This window comes from Delphinapterus leucas, chromosome 15, assembly GCF_059928025.1.
Source record: "Delphinapterus leucas isolate spDelLeu-1000000601 "Yukka" chromosome 15, BTC_Dleu_Yukka2, whole genome shotgun sequence".
NCBI lineage: Eukaryota > Metazoa > Chordata > Mammalia > Artiodactyla > Monodontidae > Delphinapterus > Delphinapterus leucas.
In genome coordinates this window covers 9,437,302-9,456,586 of record NC_143143.1, presented here as the reverse complement: position 1 = coordinate 9,456,586, position 19,285 = coordinate 9,437,302, and the positions used below count along the sequence as shown (strand labels likewise).

Here is a 19,285-nt window from a genome sequence, read left to right as displayed (position 1 = left end):
CTCTGTCCTGCTTTATCTTCTTCATAATATATTATCACCGTCAGTATGTTATTTGCTTGTTTGTCATCTCTCTCCTCTACTAGAACCCATGGAGGGCAAGGACTTTGGTTTTCTGCCATGTCCCCAACGTCTAGAATAGTCAGCACATAGTAGATGCTTTTTGATTAAGGGAATGAAAGTCGGACCCTTGATTGCCTCCCCCCTTGTCTTCACAATGAAGTTTAACGTTCAAGGTCTCCCTCACTGGACTCGTCTCCCACCCACGCTCATCCCCATACCTGAGCACTGCAGCAGGCTCCTGAGGTTCTCCAGTTGCTCTCCACCCTCACCCCAGCGTCTGGGCACACTCCTTCTGTTTAGAATGCCTGCACCACTGCCTGCTGCAATGCCACTCCTTCAATATCCAGCTTGAATGTCACCGGCTCTGGGAAGCCACCCTGAATCCTTCACATATTGAAACCATGTCTGTCTCTCCCACCACTCTAGGAGCACCTTAAATGCAGAACAGTATCCCCAGAACATGCATTCCCAGGTAATGTTTGATGAATGAATGAATGAATGAGAGTAAGACCTGTATCAGAAAGGCAGTTTAAGTTGAAGGGCACACATTCATTCTCTATTCATTTTTCACGCTACCATTTAATATTCATCTCAATAAGTGATGCTTGGCATGACACCAGGATTCTCTAAGGGCAGCAGCTGTGTCTCCCCTTCCTGCCCTCTCCCCACAGGGCCAGACACTGGGCTCTGGGGCTGCACCCATGACTCAGCCCACTGAGTCACCCTGCACAGAGGAAAGTACTCTGAACCAGGAATCAGCAGCTTCCCTGCCACCTGTTCCCTGTAACCCTGGGCAAGTCCCTCTAGCAGGTGAGTTCTGGTCTCGCATCTGTCAAATGGGGCACCACCAACACTTGCTCTGTGGGACACTCAAGGTTGAGGTCTGGACAAGTGGAAGGGGTGTGGCTGCCTCTCATGCTAGGCTACATCTGAGCTAGTCTTGGACCAGACTTTCCTGGGAAGGAGGGATGGCTGGAACAGTGTCTCCAGCCTGTCTGCCAGCCAGCTAACCTGTGCCCACAGTCTCGGAGAAGTGCTGGGCCTGGACATACTGGTCAGCAGGGGGCTGGCCCAGCTCCAGAGCAACACCTTGGCAGCCCTGGGGAAGGGAAGGGGGAGTGCTTGGCTTGAGGTCAGAGCATCTGGGCCAGGGCACAGAGGGGGCAGCTGGGGGTGTGTGTGTGTGGCTGCCACTCAACAAGATGCTGGCAGGGACCAGAAAAGAAGCATCGCTACTGACTAGCCCCCAGCCACCACCCTCCACAGTATTGAGAAGACCTTCCCATTAGTCCGGAGGGGCTCGGCCCCTGCTTAGCTACTCCCAGCTTCTAGCTAGGAAGTAGGATCTCAGGCCCGGGGCTGGGATGCAGGACTGGGAATACAGGGAAAGGGGAAAGAGATGGGGCGATAACTTAGATCACCCTCCCCCAAAATAGAGGGGTGCCTGCATCTTGCTGGGAGTGGAAACTAAAGGAAAAGTGGTGGTCACTCAGCATCAGACTGTGAACTGAGGAATCCTGGGGAAAGAAGGGGCCAGAGCCTGAGTCTGGATGAGACGCTGGGAGAAGGCAGGAAGGGTAGGGGCTCAAAGGCTGGAACTCTAGAGGGTTTTGGCTCGAGGAGGCTTTTGGAGGGGGATGCTGGAGGTCCCAAGGCAATAAAATTAAGGAGGGAGGTGGGGTCTAACCTCTAGCAAATCCCCGGGGATATGAGGGGCCTTGGGGGTGAAGAGCCAGGGTCCAGAAGGAGGGAGGCTGAGCGGCTGAGTCGAGGGATGGGAGGAGGGAGGACGCAGTTGGGACGGGAGGGAGCAGAGACTCTGGGAACCGACCCCAGGCAGGGATCAGGCGGGCGTCGAGAACGCAGGGGGATGAGGTCCCTGGGCTGTGACCCTTCGGAGGACCTGATTGGCTGTGGGGGAGGGTGGGCAGTGGGAGCGGGAAGCCAGAGTCCCAGAATTGGGCTCTAGGCTGGGACCCGCCAGGGCGGGGCGGGCGAGGGGCGGGGCCGGGCTGGGGGCTGGGGGCTGGGCCGGGGTCCCGGGGGCCGGGGCGGGGCCGGGCTGGCGCTGCGCAGCCGCGGGGCGGCCGCCGCGCATGCGGGGCTCACAGGGCTGCAGCCGGTGCCGCTGCCACTCCCGGGAGCATGAAGGACCGAACACAGGAGCTCCGAACGGTGAGTCCGGCCCCTGCGCGGCGCCCCTCGCCGCCCGTGCCCAGCGGCCGGGCAGCTCCCCGACCACCTCTGGCGACCTCTGGGGCGGTAGTCCCTGCGTCCCTGGCCAGGGTAGGAGGGAGCAGTGCCGAGCCGGGGACCCCCATCCGGGTCCCGCCCCTTGGACCCACTGGGGTCACGGGCTCGCGTGAGCTCGGCTCCGATGGTTCGCGGACTAACGACTGGAGCCCGGGGTCCTGGATAAACTTTTCGGCGCCCCCTTCTTTTCGGGGGTCGAAGGGGTATTCTGGAATATCGGTGGCGGGACCGAAGCCTGGCCTCTCGCTCGCCCCGCGGAGCAGGTCCCGACTCTCTCTCCCCACGGTGCCTCATCACTGACCCTTCTGCCCTCCCTCTGGCTTAGACAGACGGCGGGACCGGTGGGAAGGGGCCGCGGGCGGTCCGCTGTCCAGAGCCCCGCTGCAGGGCGCGCTGCGGAAACGGGGCGGTCGGGTGTGGCCGGGCTCCTCCGTTGGGCGCTGTCTCGCGGGGCGACTGCCGCCCCCATCACCTTCCATCACCTGTAGCTCCCGTCACCTGTGGCTCCCCACCCGGTGGCGATCGGCATCTGCTGCCCGCCCTGGTCCGGGAGGGGTCAGACCCGCTCCCGGTCCACATTCCTGGCTTCCGGGCAGCCCGGGCCGGCGTTTCCAGACCCTTCCGGGGTTCCCTGGTCGGATTCCTACCTGAACCTATTTTTCCACCTGTGTTTCGGGGGCCCCTGGGGTGTGGCTTCTGGGGCGGGGTTCCGGTGGGGGAAGTAGAAGGATGCGCAAAGGTTCTGAGTCGGAGCCCGCCCTCTCCCAGCCCTGACAGAGACCCCTGCCGCCTGCTCCTCCTCGTCAAGGCCCCCTTCCCCTGGCCTCTGCTATTAACCAGGGTGTTCGCACCTCTCCCTTTAAAGATGGCAATCTTGGGGTGGGGGGGCTGGGGGGGACAGAGAAGGAAGGGAAGCCTGCCTGTGGGGAGAGGGGCATCAGGGCTCTAGACCCAGTTGAGGCTCCTCTGATGCCGCGGCTGACCCCCGTACTGGCAGGCCCCCACCTGCTGATCTCTGTGGTGAGGGCGGGGCTAGCTCAGTGTCTCCCCAGAACACTTCCTGTGCTATCCACCTTAGAGCCAGAGACCTGGGTCCCCTTATATGGAAAGTTCCAAGGGTCCTTTGGACTTTTGATCCCATGGCTTGTCCTCTCTGCCCATAGGTTCCCTGCATTTGTGCCTGGGTCTCCCACCCGTTGTACCAGTCTTGTCTCCTGGGCAGCATGGGGCTGGAACCTGTGCTCTCCTGCCTCCGTGTCCCCCTTGCTCTGGCTGCCAGCCCCCACTCTCCCATCAGACCTGTGTCATTCCTGGCTGAGTGCCCAGACCCAGGAGTAAACCCCACGAGGTTTCAAAAGAAGAAGATGGTCCCTCATGTCGTGTATGGTGTCTAAACACTTCCCCCGCCAGCCCTTGTGGTTGCCCTCGTTTCCTGTGCTTGGCTGAGTCAGGAGGAGTGTGGTTATCTGGGTGGTGAATGGCTGTGTGGTGCATGTGCTGGTGTTTGGGTGCCTGGTGGGCCGGGGGGTGTGTGTGTGGGAACCGGGTGATCAGGGAGAGCTCGGTCCTTCCCACCTGACGTCCTCTCACTTATCATCTTCATTCCCTCGCTGAAGGGAAAACTGAGGCACCAAAGAGATGTGGCTGGCCTGGAGGACGAAGTGGGGTGGTAGAAAGGGGCTTCACCTGGCCCTGAAAATGGCCACTCTCAGACCTGGCTGAGACCTAAGGCCTAAGAGATCTTGGGCTGTAGGAAGCTTGAAGCCAGCTCTTTGCTCTGGTGTGTCTGTGATTCCCCCCTTCCCCCCAGCCAGCACACATACACGCACACACACTAGCCAGAGTGGTCTTTAGGTGGTGAGGCCTGGCTTCTCTGAAAGAGTCTTCCTCTCCAGACAGGCCCCCAGTCCAGGCATTCAGCGCCCATGAAGGCTGCTGTACTCATGGCTGGGTGGCTCTGCCCCTTGGGGGTTTCTAGCAGCCTTGAGGGTCCGCTGGCAGGAGCCCACACTGGGTGGGGTGGAACCATTAGTAATGGGGCGCTGCCATTCCCACAGGTCTCTCTCTGGGCTGCATAGATTCCTATCTATGAAGCGGAGGTAGGAAAACCTAGAACCCAATTTCTCAGGGCAAGAGGGGTGGTCACAGGTCTCCTGACTCTGACTCCATATCTGGGGGAGACCTTGAACCCCAGGAGCCAGAACCCCCAGGAACTGAGACTCCAGTGCTAGCTGGGCTGGACAGAGGGTGGCGCTTGGGACAGCCACTTGCACCACAGCCAGCCTCCCTCCCTCCTCCTCCCCCCCCCTCCTCCTTCCCCACCACATTTGGAAGGAAGGCGAAGGGAGCTTATTTATAAAAGTCACACTTGGGGAAGGAGCTAGCACGTTTCCTCAGCGCTGCAAGCCAGGCCCAGCCCTCCAGCCTTCTCCAGCCCTCATCTCTTGTGGAGCTGATCCTCTCATGCAGAGGGAGAATGAAGGGGTCCTCGCGGGCCGGTGTGGGGACCTGAATGCTCTCCACAGCCCTCAGAGATCAGAAGGGCAGCCTGGAGGCCTAGGACAGGTGAAGACCTGGGTCACCAGAGTATACCGGGGAGACTTTGGGGACGAGGTGTCCCCAGGCAGCCCCGCCTGGCCTGCAGCTGTCTCCTTCCCCCAGTTCAGAGGCCTCCCTGGTTTTCTTTCCGAGAACTCCTTGGAGCCGACCCACCCCTCCCTGGGCCCAGAATGGTGTTTATCTACATTCTGGGCCATGTGAGACACAGGGGGGCCTGCGACAGTAAAGAGGAGGGAGAATGGGGTAGCCAGACCCAGGAAGAACCTTCCTGGAAGGAGAGGACTTGGGATGGCCCAGAAGGAGGAGTTGGATTTGAATGGGAGGAGGGAGTGTGGTCCAAAAGAAGGGACCAGTGTGAGTAAAGGCAGAGGGGCTAGGATGCCCAACCCAGAGAATGGTGGGTGGGCCTGACATCTGGTCTAGAGCAGGGCCCAGCTCACCGGGGCAGCACTCTGCTGACCGGTTCCCTTTTTCTCTCTCACTGCTGGGAAGAGACTGGGGGTTCCCGGGGCAACAGCAGGTAGGTTGGTGCCTTAACCTCTCCATGCTCATTTGTCTGTACAGTGGAGCGAGCCGGCTTTGCCCTGCAGAGCAGAAGAAATGGGAGTGTAAGAATAGACCCAGGCTAGGGGCCCTCTCCTTCCTTCGTTCCCTCTCATCACCTCCTTGGAGTTTCCCCACAAAAAAAACCCCAGTGGATTTGGGTACGTGTTCATCTGAGGTACAGATGGCCTCCAGGAACTATCTAGTCCAACCTGCTATTTTACAAGTGGAAAACTGAGGTCAGAAAGGGCCAGGAGTTTATCCAAGGTCACACAGCACCTGGAGGGAGGCAGAGCTCAGCCCCTCCCCACAGCCCGAAGCTGCCTCCCTGAGCTGCTCTGGGGCCCTGCTAAGGGGTAGACCCAGCTGAGGGCAGGGATCTGGGGGAGGGGGAGGTTTGCAGGATGGGGAAAGGAGGAAGGGGTCAGAAAGGAGAGCCCTCTCTTTCTGGAGACCCAGCTCGGCCTCTCGCACACCCCTGACTCAGCTCTGGGCCTCTCTGCTTTAGTAATACCGGCTTTGATTAGTCATTAAAAAGAACAAGGGGAAAAAAAAATAGCCCTCGAGACAGACAACAGCAACTCCTGCTCCAGCAGGAATGAATCAAGCCTGCCTGCCAGCCTGCCACCATCCCCCAGGACGCCCCGGAGGCTGCCTGGCCTCCGCACCCCTTGGAGGATTCACACTCTTACTTCCAGGAGGGTATCCTGGAATCCTGGAGCCTCTGCTTGGAGAGACCACCAGGGCTGCGCGCGTGGTGGTTCTAGTGGGATATTGTCTCCCCTGTTGCGCACGTCCCTGTGGTGGGGCAGTGCTTTCTCACTCCCGCACCGATTTTCTTTTCTGATTGCTCAGGCCGGAGATGGTGATGCTAGAGCCGAGATGGCCAGCCGGCCAGAGAGGAGTGAGACCAGACCAGTGGTCCTCAATCCTGGGGGGGCTTAAAAAAAACTTAACCTCACCAGCCCCATCCCCATAGATTCTCATTTGGTCTGGAAGCTGTTTTGTTTTGTTTTTTTAATCCCCCACCGAGGGACTCAGGTCCTGAGCCAGGGTTGAGAACCCGTGAACACTAGAACCAAAAAACAAACACCATGACAAATTGGATGTAGGTTGGATGTGAGAGGAGGAGGAAGAGTGCGGATGCTCCCCCCAGTTTCTGATTTGGGGGACTCTTGAGAACGGGGGTTCTGAGCAGGGGGGTTCAGAGAAGGGGGCTCAGGAGAAAGAGGTGGAACTTAGTTTTGGCCAGGTGGCAGACAGGGTGCCCATATGATGTCTGGGTGGGTTTGTCCAGAAGATGTTTGTACCTTTGAGTTTATAACTGCCTCACGACTCCAGCTGCCGCCTCCACGCTGCAGCCTCTCAAATCCCCAGCTCTAGTCCAGCCCTCTTTCCAGAGCTGTGACTGCCACTTAGAGAGGGTTGGCGGATCCCCAAGGGAGCTGGGGCCCTAATCATTCAGGGCTTTGGCCTAGATGTGGATGAAGTTGCAGGGGGCAACAAAGGCATAAACCGTCAGATTCTCACAAACTGAAGCAAGAATCAGCACAAATGAAGATCCTTCCCTTGAGCCCAAAATCCAACCAAGTAAACAGGGTGGGGAAGGGCTTGGGGGCTTTCCTTGGCAGGAAGAACTATAACATCACTTCTGTGATCCCTGGCTACATTAACAGAGGTAGACTATGTAGAAAGAGGGAGGTGATGGGTCAGCTCTTTGGCACTGCTCAGGCCGCAATCAGCAGCAGGTTCAGTTTATATCTTCTACTGCTGGAGAAGACAGAGGCTGAGTGGAACAAGTCTGGGGCAGGGGCTGCAACTTAAGGCCTCTGGGAAGGATCTGAAGGGGAGGGAATGGTCAACTTGAGAAGAAAAACCCGGGAAGGATGTGGATGCTACCTTCAGATCTCTGGCACGGCCAGTCCAGGGAGAGGGCACCAACAGGTTCTTTACGGCCTGGGGCCAAACCGCAGGAAAGGGAAGGACTTTCTAACAATTGGGGCTGCTCCAGATAGGCAGAAGTGCCTGGGAGAGCTGGTGTGCTCTCCATCCCCGGAGGTGTGAAAGCTGCGGCTAGATGCTGCGGCCAAGGTGACTTTTCAGGTCCCTTAGGGCTTGAGAGTGTGTGCCTGTGGCTCCAGTAGGGATGCGAATAGGGTGTGGGGAACCAGAGGAGCAAGATACCCACCCCAGGGAGCTGGGGAAGGCTTCCGAAGGGGGTGGCATCTAAGGACGAGGGGAATGTCAGCTTCATGGAATTGGCACTGCCGGCAGAGGGAGCCACATGGGGACAGCAGGGAGGAGAGTGGGTAGATTATAGGGGCAGGGAGATGGTTATAGGTTATAGGCGGAGTGTGGTGAGATCAGATTTCAGGCTGGGGCAGTGAGATGAAGAGGGGGGTGAGAGTGAAAAGGTCTTGAGAAGGAAGAAGTAGTAGCACTTGGTAAGGAAGGGTGCCCTTGGAGCATCCCCTCCATGTTTTGCTCAGAGCCACAGCTGTTTGACCCAGGCTGTGAGGTCAGGCCCTAAACCCTCCAATTGATAGAGAGCATGGAGGAGGGTGTGGCATCTCTCCCGCCACCCTTCTGTTGGAGAAGCTACTCAAGTCCAGCCTCTGTGCAGGGAGGCTGTGCAGGTAGCAGGTCAGAACTGGCTGGATGCCTGGAAAAGATAAGTCCATTTCACAGATGGGCAAGCTGAGGCCCAAAGGGAGGCATCAGCCCTGGGGTCCCTGGCAGTGACTCTCATCTCCAGTGACTCCGGCGCCCTTGTCTTTGGCTGTAGCTGGTCATCACTCCGGAAGGGAAGGGAGCTGGAAAATTCTCCTTCTGCCTCTTCCCATCCACCGCATCCTTCTCTGGGCACCAGAAGGACAGAGAAGCCAGGCAGCTGAATGGCAGGAACTCCTGGGGCCACTTCCCAACCTGGCAGGCTGCCGGGGAGGGGGCCCTGGGGTTCTCCAGGCTGCACCCTGCCTCCGTGTCCCTAGGGAGTGCTCCTCCTGCTTGGCTTGGTTCCTGGGCCTTAAAGTACGGAAATGGCTCCTAGATTCTCTGTGGCTAAGGGTGGGCTTGGTGGGGGATGGGGGCCACCTGGCGGCAGCCACAGGCACTTGTGGGAGCGAGGATTTATTTTAGCTGCTGGGGGAGGAGGTGTGATCTCTTCAGGAGGGGGGCCGCCTCCATAAAGCTCCCAACCAACCCCCTCTCTTGGTTGGTCCCACTTTGGTGGGGTAGTGGGACCCCGAGAGCCCCAGGGCCACAGCCCTTTACAGAACATGCTGGGCTTCCCCATCCATTCTCAGCCCGCCTCCCCCAGCATGGCATCACTGTCCCCATTTCATAGAGGAGCAAACAGACCCAGAGGGGAAGTCCCTCAGCCAGTCAGTGTCTGTGCTGAGCCCAGAACTCGGCCCCTTCCCCAGCCAGCGGGGGCCCAGCCTCCCTGGCCCCTCAGCCTCCCCATCCCCTCAGCCTCTGCCTGCCTCCATCCTCGCAAGAGAGCATCAGGGTGAGGGCTAGTGGGGCCTCTAGCCCCTGTGGGGCGCTGAGAAATGAGGAGGCATGACCCAGCCCGAGAACCCAGGTGACCGTCCTGCCCTGAGCATCTGGGCCTTGGCTGTGGAGAGGGACCTTGGCCTTGCCAGCAGAGTGGGCCGACCATGGCTGATTCCAGGTGTGGGGCGGGCAGTAATGAGAGTGGCCGGCATGCTGGGAAGTCAGAGGTGTAATCACCCCCACCTCCTGATGGGCTGGCTTTTGTACGGCTGCCCCTGGGGCCGCGGGGTGAGGCCTGCACCTGCAGCTGAGGCAGGCCCCGGGCCAAGTGGCAACGTGACTGGCCTCTTGTGCCTGCCGGACCCAACTCTGGGCCTGGAAGGAAAGAGGATCAATGTCAAGACTAACAAGGAGGGAGAGTTCCCCGAGGTCTGAGGGAGCAAGCCTGGCGGATCCGAGGCCCCTCACAGGCAGGAGCTCTCAAGCCGGCCTGGGTGCTGTGGGGATGGCCCATATCTGAGCCATTCCACCTTTTGGCAGGGAGGTGTTCGTGGTGCCCAGGCCTCCCCCTGCATGGCCCTCCCCTGAGAGGGAGATTGGAACTCAGGACCAGCTTGGGAACTCCAGGAAACCTGTCTCAGGCATGGTGTGAGCTGGGGCCAGTGGCCGGGGGACTAAGCCCTGAGGTTTGCTTGCCTAGCCTGTGGCAGGGCCTCCCCAGCAGCACCCTAGGGTGAGGGGTGTGCTCGGAGGACCCCAGTCCCGTGGGGGAGGGGAGGCAGCTGAGCAGGGGAAGGAGTGCCTGGCACGGAGGTGGATACTTGGCCCTGTCACCAACTTGACAGGCAAGGCCTCTCTCCATGATCATGCTGGGTCCCCAGGGATCCTCCAGGTCTCACTGCGGCTGGGAGCTGAGGGCACAGCCAGGCCTTGTCCCTGCCAAGGGCCCTGGAGCTGCAGCCTGCGGGCCTGCTGTATGTAGGTGCTGGGCAGTTTGGGTGTCCCAGGTCCAGTGGGGCCCAGTGGTCCTAGCACAGGTCCGCTCATGTGTGCACACCTCTGTGCAGGCCAAGGACAGCGATGATGATGACGATGTCACTGTCACCGTGGACCGAGACCGCTTCATGGATGAGTTCTTCGAACAGGTGGGAGCAGCACACCTGCGTCTCCCCAAACACTGGCAGACCCAGGGTGGCCACGTCTCAACTCTGAGGCAGGCCAGGGCTCTTACACGCCTGCGCCTGGCTCAGCAGCCCCCGGGCGCCAGCTAATGAGCCCACTGAGGCTCAGAGGGGAGCAAAGTTTGGGCTGGCCCATTCCTCCCTACTCCTACCCCAGTCTAGAAGGATCCTTGGAGCAGCCCCACCTCCCCTCACCTACCCCCTGAAGCCTGGCCCGGTCTGGCCCTGAGCCCTGACCTCCAGCCCTACTCTGGGCAAGCCCCGGGCCCAAGAAGCGCCCCCCCTGGATTTTGCCCCCAGACCACCTGGCCTTGGTCCGCAGGTGGAGGAGATCCGCGGCTTCATTGACCAGATCTCCGAGAGCGTGGAGGAGGTGAAGCGGAAGCACAGCGCCATCCTGGCCTCCCCCAACCCTGATGAAAGTGAGTGCGTCGGTGTGCGGAGCCCCGCAGGCCTCCAGGGGGCGCTGCCGCGGAGGGGCGCCCTTCATCGCTGGCCGGCTGAGGGCTGCCTGCGCCTGGCCGGGCTGCGGAGGGCTCCGAGGGAAGCCTCAGGAAACAGCTGTCCCAGGCCCGGGGTGGGGGTGGGGTCAGTGCCCAGTACCACCTACCGGATGCCTGTTGAGAAGGGCGGGGTCAGGCGCCGGACCCGCCCTCCCCAGGTGAGCTGGCTGTTTCCTAAGGCGGCATGGCTGGCCAGCTGGCTGTAGCCCGGGGATTCTGGGAGGGAGCAAGGAGGGAGGCAGCGGCCTCTGATCAATAGAAGGCCTCTCAGCCCAGCCTCTCCCTCTCCCTCGCCTCCCCAGGGGAGCAGATGGCAGCTCTGAGGCATCAGCGCTGTGGGAGGGCAAGCCGGCCAAGCAGGCAGAGTTTCCGGAAAAAGCTGGCAGCCCTGGCACTTGGCCATTGGTACCCCAGAGCCGGGCATTCTCAGGGCTCCAGGAAGTGACCTCTCTCCCTCTGCACAGGGAGGCTGTGTGGGTCTGCGTTTCACTGTCTCCAGACGGGTCCCACTGACCTGGCTGTCACGATTCCCGTGGAGGTGTTGATTACTACCACACTAACGTGGGCCAGGCTGACGGCATGCAGGCCCGTGACGCCCTCTCATAGAGGGGGCTCACCCTCAGCCCTGGGGAGGCAGTGACGGGCTGGGGCCCAGGTCAGCCACCTGGACTCATTAGATTGGGTGTGTGCGCTGCCTGCCTGTTCTTGCGGCTTGCTCACCTCCTCTCCCTTCTCCAGCTCCTTTGGAAGGCGCCAGCCTATGGCGCCCCAGGACAAAGCACGGGGGAGGGTCCGGCTGCTGCCCAGGTGTTCATGGGAAAGGACCTACGGCCCATAGCCCGCCACCCAGGCACCCAAAGCTTGATTTTGTTCTCAACTCCAGCACTGCCTCCCTATCCATGGCCTCTCAGCACCAGGCCCACAGGCATCCTCAAGCACCCAGAATAAATCTCTCCACGGCCCCAAAGTGTGCTTGAACTTGAGGCCAGTGCCAGGCCCTTTGAAGGCAGAGTGAGTCAGCTGGGAGCCGGGGAGACTAGCCCAGGAAGAAGTGGGAAGGAAAGAGGGACACCCCAGAGCAGGGCGTACATCCAGTGCAGCTGCTGTGTCGTCGTGCTTTGCCCCTTTCCCTAGAGGTTTGTCTGGGACGGCAGTATGTGATGTGGTTTGTCTGTGGGCCCGTGTGTATCCGGGTCAGCGCGTGTCCCTGGTGGGTCACTCCTGGTGAGGCGCAGGAGGGGGCTGACTGTGGGGCGAGACTATAAAGAGCTGGGAGTTGGCCTCTCACCTGCTGGAAGGTGGGGCAGGCAGGGGACAGAACTGCCCAACTCCCCCAGCCTTGGCTGCCTTGTGCCACCTTCGTCAGACAGCACTAGTGACCAGTTTAGAATTGCCACCCATGAGCTGGGCAGTCAGGACCCGGCTGACGGTCACTGACATGGGCTAACAGGCACTCCCCAAGGGGAGGGGGCTCCCCATTAAGGGTTCTAGGGCAGAGGCGGAGCAGAGCTGAGGGGGCATCACAAAGAAAGTTGGCAGTGAGTGGGGGGCTTTCCTGGGCCAAGGCTTGCTCTGGGGGCTGCCATCCAGGCTGGGCTATTCTGGGTCTGAGCAAAAGAGGCTGTGACGTCAGAGCAGCTGGTAACCGAGTTTGCCTTTGTTGCTGCGAACAAGGCCTCTTCCCCCGCTCCTGGAAGCCCCCCACTCCACCTCATTCACATTCCACTTGGGAAGTGGCCCTCCCACTTGATCAGCCACTGTAAATGCCCCTCCCGAGTCCCCTGTGGGAGAAGCCCCAACCCCAGAAGCAAGCACAGGGTGGATGAGAAAGGCTCCAGCCAGGAGCTCAGTCCTGGTTTCTCCAGGGGGTGGAGCCATGGGGGGCTGCCCTGAGGCTGGGCTCCACCCAGCACCCCAGAGGGAAGCAGCCATCTTGCCCCACTTTGCCAGCCAACCCCTCGCAGGGAGCAGGGCTAGCTGGGCACCTCCATGGCCTCTCCCAGCTTTACAGAGATGGTCCCAGTTGGAACAAGGGCCAGAAACTACGCCACAGCCCTCCCCCAGCTTCACTCCCTCATAGCCCCGCTCCATGCTACCTCTAGAGCTGACTGTACCCCAGGGGCCCACCTCTTTGAAGCTCTTCTCACAGCTCCCACCCGGCCGGGTGCCTCCAACCCCCATCCACCTACCGGGCACCCAGCAGTTGGCCTTCACTGAGCTCAGCACCTGGGGAGGGGGACTTTGTGAAGAGAACAGGGTCTGCCCTGCCCAGGGTGCTTGATGGGGGCTGGCTTCTGCCTCCTTGGCCCCTGGCCCGCATCAGCCCATCAGCTGGATGTTCACCCCCAGAGCCACCAGGTAGCGCTAGGTGAGCCCGCACCTCCACCTTCAACTCAGGCAAGTTATCAAGTAAACGTTCCCCAGTGCCACCTTCAGCATCACCAGCTGCTCCACAATTACTTCTGCCTTAAATTTAGCCCCATCTGTTATCGGCAGGGGGTTGGGGGGAGCCAGCGGAGGCAGAAGGGAGGCTCCTTGGAAGGCACACGAGAAGGGGTGAGGCTGCAGCTGGTGTGGCCCCGGCCCGGGATTGGAGGGGCAGGCGGACTCTTAGCCAGGGGACAAGGGGAGACCCAGGGTCTGCCCAGAGCCCCCTCGGGCCTGAGCCTGAAGATCAGGCATGGGGGAGCCCAGGGTGTCTACCCGCCACCCCTTCTACCTCCCCAGAAACCAAGGAAGAGCTGGAGGAACTCATGTCTGACATAAAGAAGACAGCAAACAAAGTTCGCTCCAAGTTGAAGAGTGAGTCTGGGCTCCAGGCCTTGTCTGGGATATGGGGGGCACTCCAGGCCTGCTTCCTCCACACAGCCCATGGAATTTCACTGACTCTGAGGGGTACTTCGGGTCTTTCTCTCCTTTGTGAGGGTGCCATCACGCGCCATTTACTTAGCAGCTACCTGGCAAGGCCTGTTTGTGCCAGGCTCTGGGCTGGGCCTTGGGACACATGCCTGAGGCTCCGTCCAGGGAGTGTTCCACTCTGGACACTGTCAGCTAAAGAGAGTTAAAGGAGTGGCCAGCAGTGCCTGGTCCCACACAGGAGCCCCCACGCGCTCACGTGAGCACAGGCATGCATGCCCTGGAAAGCACAGGCCTAGGGGTCCCGTGCCCTGTGGTTGTGGCCACCTAGCCCTGCCCACCCCCCGACCCCCTCCACGGCATGCCCCACTCCTCGTTCCATGCACAGCCTTCCTGAGCAGGAGAGAGACAGGGTGGGCCTGAGCCACCAGGCCTAGCACATAGTAGGTGCACACACACACAGATACACAGCTTGGTGTGTGCCTGAGGCCTCACAGGTGTGTCTGTGTGTGTGTGTATGCACGCACCCACACACACATCATGCCTGGAAGAGCCCTTGTTGGCCCCTCCTCCATCAGTGCCTGGAGCTCCCTCTTGCTCTGCTTCCTGTGTGACCCCACTCAACAGACAACACACGTCCCCCCAGGGGAGGTCCTGAGCCAGATCCTGGGTGTGTGGGTGGCGAGGCAGCGGTGAATGGGGCAGGTTATCAGCAGCTGGCTGTTCCCCAGGCATCGAGCAGAGCATCGAGCAGGAGGAAGGCCTGAGCCGCTCATCCGCTGACCTGAGGATCCGAAAGACACAGGTGTGGGCGGGACCTCTGGGGCGGGCAGCCAGGCACCTGAGGCTGTGGGGCCCGGTGGGGTGGGCCTAACACCCGCACCCCCATCTCGGGCCCAGCACTCCACACTGTCCCGGAAGTTTGTGGAGGTGATGTCGGAGTACAACACCACGCAGACTGACTACCGCGAGCGCTGCAAGGGCCGCATCCAGAGGCAGCTGGAGATCAGTAAGCTGAGGGGGTGGGGCCAAGGGGCGGGGCCGGGCTGCCACGGACCACCCTGGGGAAGGCCGGGCTCAGAGTGACCCCTGCTCACAGCCGGCCGGACCACGACCAGCGAGGAGCTGGAGGACATGCTGGAGAGTGGGAACCCCGCCATCTTTGCCTCCGGGGTGAGTGTGGACCCCTCCCCCTGGGGACCCTGGTGTGCGTGCAGAGCGCCGGATCTGGGCAGTCTTTGGACACAGCCACCTGTGCGGCAGGTTTTAGAGAAGAGAAGGCCGAGTCCCAGAGAGTCTTAGGGACCAGGCAGAGGTCACACAAATGTTAGGGGCAAAGGGGGAATTAAGACCCGTCTCCCGGTTCCTCCCAGTCGGGTCCGCTTCCTAGCTACCCCTGCTCATTTGCCACCGGCTAGGGGCTCCTTCCACCAGCCTCAGGACCTTTTACCCCTCTTGGAGGACACGGTGCCCTTGGCCTCTCTACATGCAAGTGAAGCTCCATGTTCTACCTGGCAGGGGGGCTTCCTGAAGGAGGTGGCACACAGGTAGGGGAGGCAGCTTGGGCGTGTGGTTCTAGGAGGGGGTGTCGGCTACATTCAGTGTGGGAGGAAGAACAGGAGGAGAGGGGATGGGAGAGAGGCCGAAAGGCCGTTCAAGGCCTGGGCCCCTCGGGGCAACTACCACTCAGCTGTTACTATGCACGGGCACAGGTGGGGAGGGTTGTGTTACAGGTAGGAAATCTACAGGTAGGAAATCAGGTCTCAGAGAAGTTAGGTAACAGCTAGTAAGCGCCGAGCAGAAAGTGGGGGGAGAGCTGCGGCTGAGGAAGAAGCCTCAGGCTCTGCTGTCAGAACGTGCTGCTCAGGCCACGGCCCATCCCGGTGGCCTGCTTCCACCCTCGGCCTCTTGCTGTCCCAGTCCCCACCCCCGCTCCCTTCAGCCAGTCCCTGGGTCCCAGCCCACTGCTCCCACCCTCTAGATCATCATGGACTCCAGCATCTCCAAGCAGGCCCTGAGCGAGATCGAGACGCGCCACAGTGAGATCATCAAGCTGGAGAGCAGCATCCGGGAGCTGCACGACATGTTCACGGACATGGCCCTGCTCGTGGAGAGCCAGGTGAGCGCCCGGGGCCCCACCGTCCCCCCCCAGCCCCCAGCAGCACTCAGGGCGGCACTAACCCTACCCTCTCTGCCCGCCACGCTGCCCTGCCCGGGAGGGACCAAGTCTTCAGGTAACTAACCACGTGCTGTTGAAACTGCCCTTAGGGTCCTGCCCACCTGAAGGATCCTCTCTGCATGGCTCCGCTTGGCCTTCCAAGACCCCAGGCCCTGCATGGCCCTACCCACCTTCACCCAGCCTTGTCCTGTCTTGTTCACCAGCTGTGTGTCATGTGGGCACTGTGGATGGGCACTTTTCTAGGAGCCAGAGGTATAGCCGTGACCAGGACAGCTGAGGGCCTGCTCCCTGAGAGCTAATGTCTGTTGGGCAAAAGGGCAGCATAAGTAAACGATGAATGGCATATTCTCCAGTTGTGCCAGACGCTAGGAGGCGACGTGACAGAGCAGCGGTTCGCAAACTTTAAAGTGCTCCAGGGCCACCAGGAGGGCTTGTTATACGTTCCCCTATTCTGGTCCCCGTTCCCAGACATTGGTAGGTGGGGTGGGGGTTCATAAATTTGCATGTCTCACAAGCTCAAGGGTGATGCCGACGCTACTAGTCCAAGGGCCACACTTGGAGTGACACAGTCACCGCAGTGGCCACTTTGGACGGGGTGGTCAGAGAAGGCCTCTCTGAGGAGGTGGCATTTGAGCTCCGAAGACTTCCCAGGGGAAGAGTGAAGCAGTTGGCCCAGGCAGAGGGACCAGCAGCACCACAGTTCTGAGACCAGCAAGAGCCTGACTTATGTGAGGAGCAGAAAGGACATCCGGGCGGCTAGAGCACGGGGAGAGCTGGAGATGACAGCGGTGGAGTCTTGGCAGGCAGTGCTGGGCTGCTGGAGTCTCTTCTAGACTGGAGGGTCTTAAGTGTAGGAGTGGCATGGCCCGAGTTAGGAAGCAGGGAGGCCTTGAGGAGGCTGCTGCTTCCACTGGGGCGAGAGACCATGGTGCTGTGGACGCCAGTGGGAGCAGTGGGCTTGGAGAGAGCGGCCAGCCCTCAACACGCTGCTGCTGGGAGTCCTGGGCATTGTCATGGTCGAGTGGCTTCTGGGGGCTTCCTGGGACCAGACTGCAGGGCCCACGAGGCCTGTGGGACCGGGCAGGGGGATCTTAAAGGTTGAAGACCAAAGCCTGTCAGGGCTGGACGGAACCATCGTGCCTGGGGAGGATGGAGTGGGGGGCTCACCGTCGTCACTCTGGCCAGACTCCAGCCCACCCACTCCCGCCCCTGCCTTCCTCTGCCCTGTGCTGTCCTCTGCCCAGCCCCGGGGTCAGGGCCCCTTCTGAGCGTCCTCTGCATGGTCCCCGCCCCCTTGGCTGAGGCTGCATGGCCAGTTCCCGCCCCAGGACGGCTGCATTTCAGGGAGCTGCGCAGGGTGCCGGGGTGCCTGGCAGAGGCGAAGGGCACGGGTGAGAAGCTCTGCCCCATCCCCCTCACACTCCCCTTTTCTCTGACCTCAGGCTGCTTTCCCGAAATCCTGCCCTGGGCCCCTCGTAACCCTGAGGGGGGCCCTCTGGAGCTCGGGCGCCCCTGGCCCTGCAGGGAGAGATGATTGACAGGATTGAGTACAACGTGGAACATTCAGTGGACTACGTGGAGAGGGCTGTGTCTGACACCAAGAAGGCCGTCAAGTACCAGAGCAAGGCTCGCCGGGTCAGTAGCCCCAACCCTGCCCGAGCCCACGTCCTCAACGCACAGAGCCCCCGGACCGTCACAACCCCCTCCGCGCTCTGCCTGCACCCTCCCTCAGCTCTGACCAGAGCCTCTGGTGCCCAGTTAAAACCCCACCCAGACATGTTCCAGGCCCTCGCTTTCTCCCGCATTCAATCCCCCACTCTCCACCCCTCATCGCTCACCAGAACCCCTCCCCAGCCGCCCCACGGCCTCAAAGCTCTGCCCAGAGGCTCAGCCTCCCTCCGGGCCACTTCCCGCTGAGGCCTCTCCTCGCCTCCCCGCGCAGAAGAAGCTCATGATCGTCATCTGCTGTGTGGTCCTGGGCATCGCCATCGCCTCCACCTTCGGAGGCGTCTTCGGGTAGAGACCGCCCCACCGCCGCTGCGCTCTGGATGGCCCACGCCGGGAGGCCGCCTGGCTGCTGCCACCTTCTGGCTCGGGCCCTCTCCTCCCCACCCCATACCGCTTTCTCTGCACAGGGCCCCCGTTCCCACCCTGCCCTGAGCCGTCGTGTGCATGATCCTTGTGACAGTGTGCGTCTGTACAGAGGAGGCAGAGGGGAGCCAGGCTGGGCAACAGCCAGACCGGTGGGGATGGGCTGGCAAGGGACAGACTCAGGCCCTGGCCCAGGCCGCTCCCCTTATAGACAGGGCTGCCTGGGGTAGTCAGCTATGCTCCCCTCCCCCAGCCTTCAGTAATTCCACTCCAGCCTGGGGTCTGCCCTCTCCTGGGATCAAGGCTCTCTGGACCCCAACCTTGCCTCCTACTGACCAGCCCATCTGCCCCATCCTGTGTCCTCTCCAGCTGTCCCCATAAGCCAAGCCCCCTGAGGGCTGGGGACCAGCTGGCCACATGGTGCTGCTTTTCAGGTTCAGGGAAGGGTGGCCCTGAGAGACAGCCCAGCTCTAAGCCTCTAACAGCCAATTCACTGCCAGGGAGGCTCAGGGTGCCGTGGCCGGGTAAGGCTTCTGGCTTCTGGCCGTGTCAAGACCAGGCTTCCTCCCCTGCCTCGGGGCAGAGTCCAACAGGTCTTCAGCTGCCTCAGCCTCCCTTCCCACATTCCTACAGCCCCAGGAGCAACCCCTTTGGGCTACGCCTGACCCCAGGTAATATTCTGGAAGAGGCTGACTGGTGCCTGGTCTCCAGCCACCCTCGGAGCTAGGGAGGCAAAGCGGGCCCCGGTCAGGCCTCTGCACTGGTAAAGCCCACAGCCCGGGCCAGCCACTCTCCCTGGCAGGCCCTAGTCGGGTCCTCAAGCCATTGTGTGTTGCATGTTTGGGACAGTGGTCCCTGCTCTCTTGTGCTCGGGAAGTCAGCATCCCTTCAGGCGCCCGCAATCTCGTCCTGCCCTCGCTGCCCCCCACTGACGTGCCACGTGGGTGTCAGGTGTCTGGGATGCAGTATTCAGCAGCCAGCCAGGGAGGGGCACCTCCCTCCTCCCCACTGTCTCGGGACTTCTCAAGTCTGAGGTGTGCCCCCACCCAAAACCCCTGTCGCCCGTTGACAGGCAAGGAGCATGCATGCGAGCGCATGCAGCAGGGGCCGGGGCCAGGTCTGAGCCCCGCCTTCCCTTGGCTTTGCTCCTGCCCAGTGACTGTGACCGCTGTCCGTGTTGCCTTCTTGAACAGCGACTCCCCTCCCCCTCCTCCACCCCTTCACCAAAGGTCTTGGTACAACCAGCTGCCCATTTTGTGAAGTTTTTATGTAGAATAAACATTTGTACCTGTACCATGCCTCTGCTCTAGACTTCTTAGTGTCACGGCCTTAGGACTGGGGCTGATCCTACGTGGCACCACGGGGCTCAGAGACCAAGGATCCCAGCCGCCTCCCTTGGCCTTCACCTTCCAGACCCTCTGGCCCCTCCACCCCAGCCTGAACATCTCTCCACTCCTGCTTAACACCTGACGCCTATTCTGTACTGTGGGCCCAGATCGACCCCCTCTTCCCACTTTTCCCGGAGTCACAAGCCACCACTGGATCCCCTCTCATCACCCTGC

The 19,285-nt window shown here is 61.0% G+C and overlaps 1 protein-coding gene across 1 annotated transcript; it reads left to right on the top strand.

The window, feature by feature from the left end:
- The first annotated feature begins 8,968 nt into the window (after nt 1-8,968).
- STX1A (syntaxin 1A) lies at nt 8,969-19,021 on the top strand. Its single transcript, XM_022588074.2, has 9 exons — nt 8,969-10,058; nt 10,417-10,516; nt 13,325-13,399; nt 14,185-14,258; nt 14,354-14,462; nt 14,553-14,626; nt 15,435-15,572; nt 17,157-17,267; nt 17,575-19,021. The coding sequence occupies exons 1-9, from the start codon at nt 9,774-9,776 to the stop codon at nt 17,650-17,652; spliced, it is 1,044 nt and encodes a 347-aa protein (XP_022443782.2). The 5' UTR covers nt 8,969-9,773; the 3' UTR covers nt 17,653-19,021.
- The last annotated feature ends 264 nt before the right edge of the window (nt 19,022-19,285 follow it).